The 14,251-nt window shown below is 45.1% G+C and overlaps 1 protein-coding gene across 2 annotated transcripts in view; it reads left to right on the top strand.

Annotated features, from left to right (window-relative positions):
• Positions 1–14,251, top strand: part of BCL2 (BCL2 apoptosis regulator) — a 183,172-nt gene that overhangs the window by 97,269 nt on the left and 71,652 nt on the right. Inside the window, exon 3 of one of the 2 annotated variants that reach the window (XM_019937189.3) lies at positions 12,790–13,934. The exons of the other annotated variant lie outside the window; for it this stretch is intronic. Within the exon in view, the coding sequence (XP_019792748.1) occupies positions 12,790–12,816 (27 nt within the window). The 3' untranslated portion in view covers positions 12,817–13,934. Of the gene's footprint in view, positions 1–12,789; positions 13,935–14,251 lie in introns of those variants that run through there. 2 annotated transcript variants of the gene reach the window in all.

The raw sequence follows: 14,251 nt of genomic DNA, 5'->3' as shown, positions 1-14,251 counted from the left end.
TTTTATGTGATCTACAACGTTCCAGTGTTTGTTGGATGCAGTGCTTGTCGATGACTTGTCTTTTGGGGGTGGAGGAAAGCTTTTTACATCATCGTATCACAGAATTTCTCCTTATCGCCTATGGTTTCTACCACTTTGGTCTTTTCCCTTGGGTATTGTATCTTTCTTTGACATGGCTTGCAAGGTGTGACTGCATTTAGGGACGTGATATTCACAATGGGTTGGTCTCTCTGTACAATTACAGTTCTCTGTAATTTTGGATTAAATCAGCCGACTGACATCTGGCTGTGTTTTTGCGGGCATCCGTATAAACTTGACAAAGGGCCGCTGAGATTAGCAGTTCTTCTTCAGCAGTGTTTCACTTATTCATCCCTTTATTTAGAAAACATCTGAGGCCCACTATGTACCTTTCCATTTCCACCATTTCCTCTTAATTGGGGGCCATTATCAACTCTCACTGATACTACTCCTTCATAAATGGCTTTTAATCTCTGTCTTTGGGGACCACTGCATGATATCCTAAAACATCACTCATCATTAATCATTAAGTGACCCTTCCCACTTAAAAACTTTCATGGCATAATTTTTTAAATAATACATTTTTTTGTTCTGATTACAAAAGCAAGATATGGTTTTTTGCAGAAAATCCGGAAAATAGAGAAAAGCAAAACATAGAAAAAATATCACTCATCATCTACCACCAAAACAGCGGCCTGTTGTTACTATGTTGGTACACGGCCTATAAGTTGTTCTTTTGTCTTTCCTGTTACAGAGAGCCTTCCCAGTCTGGTCCCAGCTTGACGTTGCAGCCTTCTCTCTCTAGTGGCTTCCTCTCTGGGGACCTGTATTGCCTTGCATGCGACTTTTCATATTTCTCTCTCAATGAATTCTTCTGATTCTATAAACAATACAGGTGATTGTAAATATTTTTCAAAATATATATAAGGAGTAAAGTAAAAATTATATTTAAAAACATCTCAACACCCTGAAATAAAAACCTTTGACATTTTGCAGACTATCTCATCATCTTCTGTTTATAGACGTGTGCCTGAGCACACACACATGATTTCCTATAAATGAGATCGTGGCATCCATGTGGTTTTTATGGTTGCTACCTTCTTTCATTTTCACTTATTTCTTTCCTCCTACTCCCTTCCTTCTTTCCACCCTAATCCCTCTCCCCCATGTTGCCAGTGTTATCAACCTTGTGTGTCATCGTTCTGTGCCTCACTCCACTTCACTCATATGATTATATCAGACATTTAGGTAGATAGATAGATAGGCACAGAAACATGTGATTTTGGTCATTACCTTATAAAAATCAGATCATATCATATGTCCCTCTCTGCGTCTTGTTTTCTTCTCACTTCACAGGATACATTGTTGAAATTCCTCCCTTGTTTCTTTTTCATGACTGCATACTATTCCTTAGTTGACCATGGCATAACCTATTGAATGATTTTACTCCAAACAGTGCTGTGGTCATACGGGCATGAGATGACTTTATCAATGATGGTATTTTTGAATTTGGATAGATATTTCCAGATTGCTTGCTAAATGGTATAGCAATTTCTGTTTCCACCAGCAGTGTATGAAGTACCTTTTTTTTGCATCCTTCCATGTGGCTGTGACAGTGTCACCACCAAGGAGCAGTGACCCTAAATTGCCAGGAAGGATGGGGGGCCAGGGTCCCTTTGAAGTCCCAAGCTTCAAGACAAACATGGGGCCACAATAAGACTATCACAGTAATATACATAAGAGAATTCATTAAGAGGAGATTATGGTTTTCTAGAATTGGGTTATGGGGAAGAAATATTTATGGAAATGAATCTTATGGCCTGAAGTGTTATTTTATGTTTAGGATGATTTTTTTTTTAACCTGACAGCATTTGGTTAGCACGGAAGCTAGAAATTTCCCTCTTGGTTTTAATTTTTTCTTTACAGTTTTTGGCAGAATTCAAAAGGTGAAACACATCACACACAACTTCTGAACCTTTGCGTTCAAAATACGCAGATGGGGGACTTCCCTAGCAGTCCAGTGGTTAAGACTTCACCTTCCAGTGCAGGGGGTGCGGGTTTGATCCCTGGTCTGGCAGCTAGGATCCCACATGCCTTGGGGCCAAAAAACCAAAACATAAAACAGAAGCAATATTATAACAAATTCAATAAAGACTTTAAAATGGTCCACATCAAAATAATCTTAAAAAATAAAAAAACGCACATGGATGTATGGCAAGATGGGATCTGAGTAAGAGTTCCCGTAACATGGTTTACATTTCCAATGCTTTAAAAATAACCGTCCATGTGGTGTTAGAAGTCCGCAAGCAGTGGGTGGGTTGGATCCTACAGGCCATCTCCTGAGCTGGGCTGTTTGCTGTACCTGCTGTCCTCCAAGATGGCAGCTCAAGCCCTCTCTTCCCTCCCCACTGCCTGTCTTCCTCTAAGTCTGGACTGTCTGATGCTTTCTCCTCTTATCCTGGATGCCAAGGTCTGCCACCACTTCTGTCGTCCTTCTTGCCTTTCTTCTTCTTTTCCCTTCTGTCCGTCTCACTTTCCCGCAAAGAGGCTTGGCGTTGGCAGCCCATGCCTGCCGTTGAGATGGCGCTTTGAGGCCAGCAAGCCGCCCCCCCCCATATCATTTTGGATATAACCTCAAGGTCATTGGCCTGTGTTAGCTGTCTCCATCCCTAATTTTTCTGTTGATAGGCTCTCCACCTGACAGAAAGGTTTCTCCCAGCCGCCCCCCCCGCTTTAATTTTTTATCTAACATCATTTTGGGACCTTGAGTCCCTGAGAGCCTGAGGCTTCCCTGTACTTGGAGGTAGAAATAGATTCTGTCTCCTAGAGAATTCTGACCAGCCTGTTCTGCAAAAGAATGTTGGCTCTTGGTGTCAGAAAAGAACCTCTGCATTCATGGGGTTATTAGAGTTGCCTGGAGAACAAACGAGGTGATCTAGAATCCAGTCCCATCGTTCTTCAGTATGGTCTCAGTGTCAGGGGAAGTCTTGAGTAGATTCTGGTTTTAACGTCTTAATTCTGAATTTACTCACCTTCGTGGATGAGGCAGAGCCTAAACCTTATTTTGATAGTGTGTGTTTGTGTGAGTGTGTGTGTGTGTGTGAGTGTGTGTGTGTGTTTGTGTGAGTGTGTGTGTGTTTGTGTGAGTGTGTGTGTGTGTTTGTGTGAGTGTGTGTGTGTGTGTGTGTGTGCTTGTGTGAGTGTGTGTGTGTGTTTGTGTGAGTGTGTGTGTTTGTGTGAGTGTGTGTGTGTGTGTGTGTGTGGTTTAATACGTACAGCTTGCTGAACGCAGTAGGTCTGTGGTTTATCTTTTACTGAGAACTGCTTCCCCCCCGCCGCTTTTCTAAGAAAATGCTAGTTTCCTAAACTAAAGTCTTTCTTTTGAGTTTGTTAGCAGTGAGGGGTGTTGTGTGAGGCCCTGTCGGTGATACTAAGATCAAACAATCCCCCGATTCAGGTGACTTTAACACAAGTCATATTGACTGAAATAGTATTGAGCATGTGATGCTGGTGTGTGACATTTGAATATTTGTCAAGAAAAGCACCCAAGTCACTACAACTGGCTGCAAGAGTAAGTGATTTGCCTGTTTTACTGTTTTTACATACATTTTTATTTGAGAATCTGAAACCGAGCTTTATCGTTTGGGGAGGGAAAGTAACATATTCAGTCAGCATGAATCTGTTTACCTGCTTTTCCCTTTCACTATGTGTAAGAATTCAGGTCACTTAGTCTTAATCAAGAGCAATGTATAAATTAAGGGACATGTATCTTAACAAGTTTGAATTTCACTCCCCCTTCCTGCAATTCCTTTCCACACGTTTTGTAAAGGTAGTGACCTATATTTGATAAGGCTTGGAATTCAGACCTGAGATACCTGGGTCCCAGTTGTGGCTTGTGGCTACTTATCACTATGAGACTCACTGTCTAGCCTTGGTTTTCTAATCTCTAAAATGGGACACCCTAATTAATGTACCCATTGAAAGCATCATAACTTCCTTCCCTTTCCTCCTTTCCGTTGGAGAAACTCAGAATTTTCAAAACTATTAAATTCAGTATTTTTAGGGCCACTTAGAAGTTTCCTGTAACAACAGAGAGCAACTAGAAATGCAGTGTTCTACTCTCATAGTCATTAAAATCCCCCACCCCCAGAGCAAACTGGTTACATTTCTGATAAAACTTGTGCAAGGACCAGGAGAATCAGAGATGGTCTGTCCCCTGATTTTCACGATGTAAGAGCTTCCCTCTGGTGCCTCGTAGAAGGGCCTTTGCTTGGCGTGGCTCTGCTGTGTTGGCAAGGGCGTCCTTAGCCAGGGAGAGCCAGAGATCGCAGCTAAGTTAGAGTAACGCCAAGGGTCGTGATATTTCACATTCAGGAGAAAAAGACTATGCCTGTCAGCAACATCTCTTATTGTCAGGTGCCGATTTCACTGTATGTGTCTGAAGGACTAAAATCAGGCCCCACTCCCTAAAATGTAGACAGTAAGGGGTTACCAAAACTACAGTGTTCCACCAAAGAGAATTTTAGCGAAGGATTAAGGTGACCACTTAAAAAGTAGAGTTGGCTTAAAACTGGAAATAAAGGATGCCACCCAGAGAGACTCCCGTGGGCTCAGAAAACCAGAAGAGGAAGGTTTGGGTGGGGAGAACGGGAGCAGCCACTCAGGAGGAAGTTTTCTGAGGCTCTGGAAGGATGCAGAGGAAGCAGCCCACAGCGGGACGGCAGACACGCTGAGGACGGAGCAACGCTCGAGCCTAAGACTTGGTATTTGGGGCGAGGTGGAGAGAGGTAAAGAGAAGGGCCGGAGATTCAGAACTGGGTCAAGGAACAATCAGATCACGAGTGAGGATGGAGCTCGTGGGTTACAAGGAGTGACAGGCAAGGGCCTAGCCTTCAAAGTCGGGCTCAGCACGAAGCAACTGGATTCATTCAGAGGAGTCCTGCAGAAGTGAGTGGCAAGAAATAAGAACCCGCCACCCGGTCTGAGTGGCAGGGAAAAAAATGAACTGAGGAAAGCAGAAGGCTTCAGGGCAAGATAAGCTCGTTCTGAGACATATGACTGAACTGAAGCCCAGATAAAATATTACCTGTTAATCCAGTATCTTTCATTAGTTAGAAGTTCAATTTCTTTGCGTCTCATTCACAAAAGAGCAACATGCGTTTAGGGGAACACGTTTGCTCCCGGTGCTGCTGGAAAGTCCTTGCTGATGAGAATGTTACAAACTAAGGAAGTTTTAACCAAACACACTAGGAAAGTGTGACACAGGAATGAAATTTGAAGCCAACGATAAGCTAATAAAGACTCAATGCTAATTTTGCATTCACTATTTTGTGAAAAATAAAAGACTGTTCTTCCTGGGGCCTGAGTCCACACTGCATCCCTCCCCTACCACCAAGGTTATAACTAGGGGGTGAGCCCTGAGGCCTCCGTGAAGGACCTTCTGTACACTCACATCTGTCCTCTGTTCAATAGTCCAGGCCCTTCCAGGGCTCCCGAGCCTTCCAGAACCTTCCAGAATCTTCCCCATCTCCCCTTCACTGTCCACAAGTGTACTTAGGGCATCCAAATGGTGGAAAAAATTGCCTTTAACTCTGCTGCTCCTTTAGGACTACAGTCATCTCTCCTCCCCATGTTTTTAAGCTTCTTAAAAGCTGGATCGTCCGTCTCTAACCCCAGTCGCCCACCCCCTGCTCCCCCTTCCCAGCACCCCTCCCACCTCTCTCCAGTGGGTCTTCTGTTTCCATTGCTCTCCTGAAACAGCTGTCTTACAAGGGGATTACCAATTTCTGAGGACATCCAGAGCCAGGCTGCTTCACTTTTCTGCCGCACTTGGAACCCCAGGAAACATCCCTCCTGAAACACTAGACTTTCTTGCTTCTATTGCACAAGACTCATTCTTCCTCCCATCTTGCCGAGCAGCCCATCTGACCAGCGCCCCAGCCTTTCTTTCTCCTCCTACTTGGGTAAATCCCGGCGTGGGGCCTGGTGTAGGCCTTCTGCTCTCTCCCCCTCTCAGATCACGTCTCCTCCCGCCCAGCCTTTCTGCTTGTGTGCAGATGGTTCCAAAACCCCTACCTCCCGACCTGACAGTCCTCCCGTTTCCGTCCCATATTTCCGACTCTCTGCTGGTCACGTCCACTGGATGATCCATCCATTTCCAACTCAGCTCTGCCTCTTCTGCCCCGAAACTGCCCCCTCGCCCTGACGTTGCCAGTCTCTGGTCACGGGGGCACCTCGTCCTGGTCCCACGTCTCAGCCAGGTTTCGTTCCACCTTCTCTCTTTCTCCCACACCCAAACCCTCTCACCTCATTTCCTCCACTTCCAACTCTGTCCTCACGGTGTTGCTAGCTGTGAAATCCACGGACAGGCTACTAATTTCTTACTTGATCTGTATAAGCAGAACAGTTCTAGGTCAAGTGAACGTAAGTCAAACTTGAATCATAAAAACCGAAAGTCATGGCCCCTCAGTCAATTCCCAGACTTGGGCCAGTTTACAGCCCCAGGGCCCCTTGAATGAAGGGGAGGCTGGTTCCCCTTGAGGAAGCACCCTGCTACACTGCCCCAAATTTATACTCTTAATCTTTCTCCCAGCTTTCCCCAAAGGGACCTATAGCCTTTCACCAGGGTGACGGCGTATTGGGGAAAAGGAAACACTAGACCTTTTGAGGACTGTTGGGCATGGGCACTGAACTGACACTAATTCCAGGAGACCCAAAGCCACCCGACTCTTGGCCACCAGTGAGACCAGGGGCTTATGGAATCGGGATCCCTGCAGTTTTAGCTCTGATGCCATTCCCACAGCACTTTGTGTCCCCTCCCTCTCCTGGGTGCCCCCCAGGCACCACTGGGACCTTCCTGTTCCCTGGCTCAGATCTTCCGCTGGTGCCCAGTTCTCTGGAAGAGGCCAGCCTTCCTCAGCTTGATCGTTAAAGGCTCTCCACGAAGAATCCCCCTCTCTCCCAGCCTTCATGGCTGCAAGTCCTCAACCCAATACCCTTCCCTGCATCCCCTCCATCCTGGCGTACAGTCCTCCAAACACTGTGCACCTCCCTTCTTGCTTTGCTCTTACACTGTTCCCTACACCTGGAATTTCTTTTCGGCTCCCATCTCTGGATTTGTGTGGTGCCTGTTTTTAGCACAAATATACCATGCCCCCTTTAAAACCTTTTTGCTCCACTTTCACTCGTAACAACCAGGGAAATGAGCTAAAAAGTGTGGATGGATTAATTCACCAGTGTTGGGGACAGAAGGAGTCCTTCTGCAACCTTCATAAACAAAAGATTGCCTTGTTTGTACCTGTTCTTCGGAGTCAGCATTTCTTAAATCTGCTCAAGGTGAAAGGGTGTGCTTTGTGTTTAAAAATAAAAATCATATGGGAAGCACGGAAATAAGAAATGTTCACTTTGTTTAATGCGTGAGTCTATTCCACGACAGGTGGCTTCTCGACTTGCACAAATAAAACAGAATTGGTCGGGTGAAACCTATCAGCAGAGCAGACAGGATAACGGCCAGGTGGCAGGCCCAGGAGCAGATGGGGAATATTTACTTAGGTCTTCAGTTCTTCTTAAGAGTCCCTCTAATTAAGTACCTTCCCTCGGATGTGAAATCAACTCCAGCATCTTTGAATACTAGTCTTTTTTTTTTTAAAGGTAATTCCCAGGCCAGTTTTTCTCTTTTCAAAGTCAAGGTTAGAGTAACCAGTGTCAGTGGAATCCATGCAAGCCTGAACATCCCAAGTTTCCTTTCAGACTTTTATTCGATGTTACCGGATCTCATCGTCAAAACTGAAACAGCACAGAAATTAAACTGAAAATATTATAAATCCCAGGAATTTTTTTTTTTTTTTTGATGCCAGGTAAGGCAGCGCCACCCTGGGGAGTCTGTGCAGACTTTATGGTGAAGGCAGGACCTCCCGGTGATGGACTCAACTCACCCAGCGCTCTGGGGGACCAGGCAGCCTGGAACCCTTGGTGTGGCCTTGGGTTTTCAGAAAATCATGTAATTCTCCACGCAGCATTAGCCCTTGACCGTCTTTCAGTTATTCTTCTTGGACTGATGTGACTTGGATCCGTTGCTGGTTTTCTTCCCGCTTCTCTGACCACCGCATTTCCCCTTCCCTCTCCAAACAGTTATGAAGCATTCATAGAGCACCGAAGAGGGGCGAGGTGGGGGGGCAGAACCACGCCCACTTGCAGGGACGTCTACAAGGATGGATGAGATCGGCCCCGCCTCCGCCTCTGCTGCTTCCGTCCTAACGCTGAGCTTGCGGAGTGATCCCCGAGCCCGTCCCTTTTTCTCCTTTCCTGTGCCTTCGCTCCTCCACAAAGGCTTTTATTCTCATGGCTTCCATCATAAGACTATATCCCCAGTCCGAGTGTCTCATCTGAAGTTGAGTATTCTATTTCCTCTTGTTTTCTCCAAAATTCATTGGGTCCTCAGGACAGCCCACTCCCCATGAGCGCTCTCTGCCTCTGTCAGGAGTGGCATAGGTTTCCTTTTTTTTCCAGACCTGAAATCTGGGAAGCATCCTCCGTCATACATTTCTCCTCTGCACCCAGGAATCAGCGTTCAGGCTTCCTCTGACCCGCTCGTGGATTCCTTCCTCTTTTGCCATTTCCACTGCCTCCGTTCTACCTGGTCCTGATGGCCGCACAGCTGCCTGACCCATCAGTGAGCTCTGCGCACCCAAGCCAACATTCCTTTCTTTAAATGCCATCTTATCAGTGTTCCTCTTGTTAAGTGGCAGAGATGACGTCTTACTCTTTTCTGTCTCTGGCAGCATCTAACTCACCTCCTTGCACACAGCAGGCACATAAGCAACACTTGTTGATCTCTTGTGGCAAAAGCATAGCTGCCTTTTAGTTTGTCAGCCTCAGCTTTCCGACCTTCTTTACCTTGTGCAACCTCCAAAGGATGATCCCCGCAGTGACAGAGTCCCCACTGTCGTAGCTGTGGGGGAAATGCAACATGGCAGACAACAGTGGAATGGATCCACAAGTTGGGAGATGAAATCAGAGAGAGCAATTCAGGAATTGGAATTATTTGATATGAGAGAAACAGAGATGGTGAGAACTTACAGGGGGAAGATTTTGGTGCCCTGGCTCTCTTGAGACAGTGGTATACACACCAATTATGCGTGTCCTTTACTACTCAGCCCTGGACTGTCTGCCTTGTATTGCCCGTGTTATTCTTATCTTGGCTTGTGTTAGAAGAGCACAGACAGAGCGCCAGGGTCACCACGGGATGCTGTTGGAGGGGGCAGTCCAGGACGTCCGGGGGTTGGGATGGCCGTGACGAGCACATCTGGAGGGGGAGATGTGGACACAGGGATGGAGGTGAGGTGACCCAGACCTCCTCCTCCAAGAGGTTAAGCTTTCATCAGGTCAGACCCAGAGACAGGAAACCGTAACAGAAGAGGCAGAGGGGAGGGGACAGGAGGAAGGTTACAGGTTCAAAGTAAGTGCCGATTTCCAGGGAGAATTGTCAAGCCCCGAAATGAGTTACAGAGAAAGCCGTGGCCTCCTCTTTCCTGGAAATGCTAGAGTCGGAACAGACAACCTCTTCACAGTGGCCTGAGCAGCGACTTCTCCGGAGGCCTGAGGATGGGGCAGAGGACCTTCTGGCTCCGCATTCCCGCAGCCCGCTTATCTGGACCGCTTGGTTGGCTTTGCAGTTAGTTGGCTGCAGGCTGCTGCTTACTCAACCACAGAAGTGAAATTTGTTGCTGATGAGAAATAATAAAAGATCTTTCTTTTTCTAGACTTCCTCTATGGGTGTTGTTGTTTTCTTTCTAAATGCGGGAGTTTCTTTTGCTTTTCTTCCTTTCGTGGCATTCAAATTTAGCTTTTGTGTATACCCTGCCCAGTAGTTCAGAGTAAGTTGATGAGAGAAGCCAACCCAAAATATGACGGACGCTCACCATTTTCTTCAGAGATGGTGTGGAGTGTGTGTATGGATGGGAGAAGTTAGGCTGAAGATGTTCGAGAACTCACCAGCATTAACAGCGGAGACCTTTGGTGATGTCAGAAATGTTGTCTATTTCTTTGACTCAACAACCATTTGTGGAGCACTTACTCTGTGCCCTGCGCGATGCTTGCCAGTTTCAGAAGAAACAAAAATGCATGAGACCTGATTCCTACTCTCAAGGCACTTACAATGTAGCAGGAAAGATAAACTGTGTTAACAAATCACCTTATGTATCACAAAGAGAGGATGATTCTGGTTCAAAGGAACGCTGTTGTAAGGGATGACATCATGGTAGAACTATAATAATCAATTTGAAGTTCTACTTTTTCAACCTTTGTCATTTCTATCTTGGATTAGTCTGATTTTTTTTAAAAAAAATAAATTTATTTATTTTTGGCTGCATTGGGTCTTCGTTGCTGCCCGCAGGCTTTCTCTAGTTGGGGCGAGCGGGGGCTACTCTTCGTTGCGGTGCGCGGGCTTCCCATTGCGGTGGCTTCTCTTGTTGTGCAGCACGGGCTCTAGGGGCACGGGCTTCGGTAGTTGTGGCATGTGGGGTCAGTAGTTGTGGCGCACGGGCTTAGTTGCTTTGCGGCATGTGGGATCTTCCCCCACCAGGGCTCGAACCCGTGTCCCCTGCATCGGCAGGCAGATTCTTAACCACTGCACCACCAGGGAAGTCCCTGATTTTTTACTTTTTAAAAAATATTATTTCTGACTAGGTAATAGAGTCACATGGTTCGTATACTGAAGCAGTTTAGAAACATTTTCATTGATGAGTTTCACTCCCACCGGAGTCCCCATCTACCCCAGTTCACTACCTCCTAACTCCCTTGACACAGGTAGTTATGGATGTTAATTTCTTGAGTACATATCCAGTGTCTCTTCATGCAAAATAAGTATATATACATTTGTATTTAAATTTTTCCTTTTTCCTACATAAAAGGCAGCCTTGTTCGTCACTTGGCCTGTTAATTTATCTCTGTATCTTGGAGACTGTAGCGTGTCAGTGCATCCTTTTTCTTTCTTCATGGTATTTCACTGTTTGGGGAATATCATGGTGGTATTCATTATCTATCACTGCATGACAAGCTACTCCAGAACTTAGTGGCTTAAATTAAAACAATGGTTTTATTTATTCACAAGTCTTTGGTGGGCTAGTTGGACTGAGTGGTTTTTCTTGTGTTTTTTTCATGGATTTACTCATACGGATGAGGTCATCTGGGAGTTTGGCTGGGCCTAGATGCTCCAGGACGGCTTCACCCACATGTCGGTGGTAGATTCCACCACCGGCTGGATTAGGTGTCTCCAGGAGACTAGCCCAGGCTTCTTCCCATGGTGACTGGATTCCAAAAGCAGAGAGGGATCATGCCCCAGTAAAAAAGGGCTTATGAAGCCTCTGCTTGCAGCATGTTTGCTAATGTTCCATTACCTAAGCAGGTCACAGGCCCAGCCCAGCATCAGTGTGGCAGGATCTACCCAAGGGAGCGAACACCAGGAAGAGGGATTTGTTGGAGGTCATTATGTAACTATCTTCTCCACATGTTTAATTAACCACCCCTAGTGATGGGCACCTGGTTATTTCCAGTCGTTTGGTACTACAGGTAATGCCTTAACAGGTAACGTTGTTCATCGGTCAGTTCATGTGTGAGCAGGATACATTACCAGAGTGTTGCTGTGGCAAAGGGTAAATGCTTTTTTAATCGTCTATCTGTTCTATTTCTGTGGTGTTATTTCTCTGGTTATTTTAAACTTGTATTCTTCTGTCACTTGTGTAGGAGCTCTGAAAATGTGAAGAGTTCAGATAGGAAATACGTATAAACTGAATTAATTAGAAACTCTTTCCTAAAATAAGAAAAAGGACAAAAGCTAGACTACATATCAAATAATTTTGAATAGAGTAACATGTATTTGAATGAATGTGTCTATTATTATAATACCGCTTTACATTTCTGTTGTGTTTACAGTATAGAAACGGTTTGCTTATAGTGTCTCACTTAGTTCAAACAATTCTGTGAGTTGAAAGTATAATTGGCCCCTACGTATATATCAATATTATCATGTGTGTGTAGGTATAACATACATATATATTTATCTTTCTTTTCTTTTTTAAGACTCAGAGAAGTTACATGACTTGCCCCAGTAGCAGGTTATAGCCAGGCTATGTATCCAGCCCTGTGACAAGAAACTCGACCTCTTCCCATGACCTACCTCTCTTTCTGTAGGGACTTGTGTCATGTCTTAGCTTAGCCTCAAATGACATTCATTTGCTCCACTTGTTGATTGATGCCACGTTAATGCATCCCAGTCACATGCGGTGTCTTCTCAGGAGGCTCTTTTTTAAAAGTTAGAAATAGGTCATTTCTAAGCTCTGAATACTTGGGAAACATCCCTAAAGTTTTCTCTTGTTTTGCATGTGACATCGTGAAGTTGAGAGCTGCGTTTCCTGATCTGAGTCACTAGTAACTCTTGAAAGAGGAATTCTTTTTAAGCTCATGTGCTTGCTTTCAGCCTTCAGGAAAGAGGAGGGAGTTATTTTTAAATAAAACCTTGTCTTGGCCCTCCTGCAGCAGACATGGAAAGTAGACTGTTGAGGTTTTTTTTTTTTTTTTTCATTCACACTCAGACGTTTTCATAGGGGCTTGGTCACGGCAAAGTGGGCCCCACGTACAAACCACCCACTTCCCTGCAGCTTGATTGATGAGCAAAGCTGTTCTGCCCAAGGGCAGCCTGTTTGCCGGAGCCTGGATGATGACAGGTCCGACATGCACAGATTTTAACCCAGGTATCTCGTCCCGGGGCTTCAGGCTGCGGGCCAGGACGTTTGTTCTTGAGGCAGGAGAGAGGAGGAAGGATCCACGTCGGGGAGCAGGGCAAGCTGATTGGATCAGGAGCCACCCCACATTCCCGAAATTCCCGAAAACATGGCAGCTCAGGCCGAGGTCATCGTTGTCGAGAGAACTCCTGCTGGTGCCGGGTGCCAGGAAAAAACCTGCGGAACTGTGATATGCAGGTGAGTGGAAGGATGCTTAGGCCAAGCCTGTGCAAATAGGAGGGGCCCTGTCTGACTAAGACTCTCTGCACATCAAAGAGAGGCATACACTTAAAGGAAGAAAGAAATTGGATCCCAAGTCAACGGAACCTATGACGGAAGTTTGGAAATACAGCCAAGCAATGACACTGTAAACAGGATGCGTCGGGACCGTGTCTTTGCACGTTTGCCTCCTCGTTGCATCCACCAGAGTGTCTGTTATAGAGTAGACTCCACATACGTGTGGGATCCCCAAACGCTAAAGTTCAAAGTAAGCTTGGAAACCATCTTGCCCAGGCTCCCCATTTTAGAGACGAGTAAACTGAGGCGCACGAAGGTTTAGGTAAACGGCCTGGGGTTGCTTGCCTGGTAGAGCCAGGTCTTCTAAATCTTAGTAAAGTTGCAGATTGTGCTGCCAACGTTCTAACGAAAGTTAAGGGAAGGAACGAGTAAATTAATTTCCTTTTAAAAGAAACTTACTTAAAAGTTACAGATGCATTCAAGTCACATAAATTCACTTAATTTACTCAAACGTCTGTTGACCGTAGAGATCACTCCAGCAGGTACATCCTGTCGGGGGTGGTGGGAAAAGGGGGGTTTATAGGGCTGAATTGGTTAGTGTCTTTTTTTTTTTTTTCTTTTTATATTGGAGCATAGTTGATTAATAATGTTGTGTTAGTTTCAGGTGTACAGCAAAGTGATTCAGTTATACATATACACGTATCTATTCTTTTTCCAATTCTTTTCCCATTTAGGTTATTACAGAATATTGAGCAGAGTTCCCTGTGCTATACACAGGGAAGTAGGTCCTTGCTGGTTATCTATTTTAAATATAGCAATGTGTACATGTCAATCCCAAACTCCCAATCTATCCCTCCCCCCTACCGTTTCCACCTGGTAACCATAAGTTTGTTCTCTATGTCTGTGAGTCTATTTCTGTTTTGTAAATAAGTTCAGTTGTATTATGTTTTTTAGATTCCACATATAAGTGACATCATATGCTATTTGTCTTTCTCTGACTTATTTCACTTAGTATGATAATCTCCAGGTCCATCCGTGTTGCTGCAAATGGCATTATTTCATTCTTTTAATGGTTGAATAATATTGCATCGTATATATGTACCACATCTTCTTTATCCATTCATCTGTCAGTGGACAGTTAGGTTGCTCCTATGTCTTCGCTATTGTATACAGCACTGCAGTGAACACTGGGGTGTGTGTATCCTTTCGAACCATGT

Source organism: Tursiops truncatus, chromosome 13 (assembly GCF_011762595.2).
Source record: "Tursiops truncatus isolate mTurTru1 chromosome 13, mTurTru1.mat.Y, whole genome shotgun sequence".
Classification (NCBI taxonomy): Eukaryota; Metazoa; Chordata; class Mammalia; order Artiodactyla; family Delphinidae; genus Tursiops; species Tursiops truncatus.
Note: the sequence above shows the minus strand (reverse complement) of the source record. Positions and strands in the feature narration are given on the sequence as shown.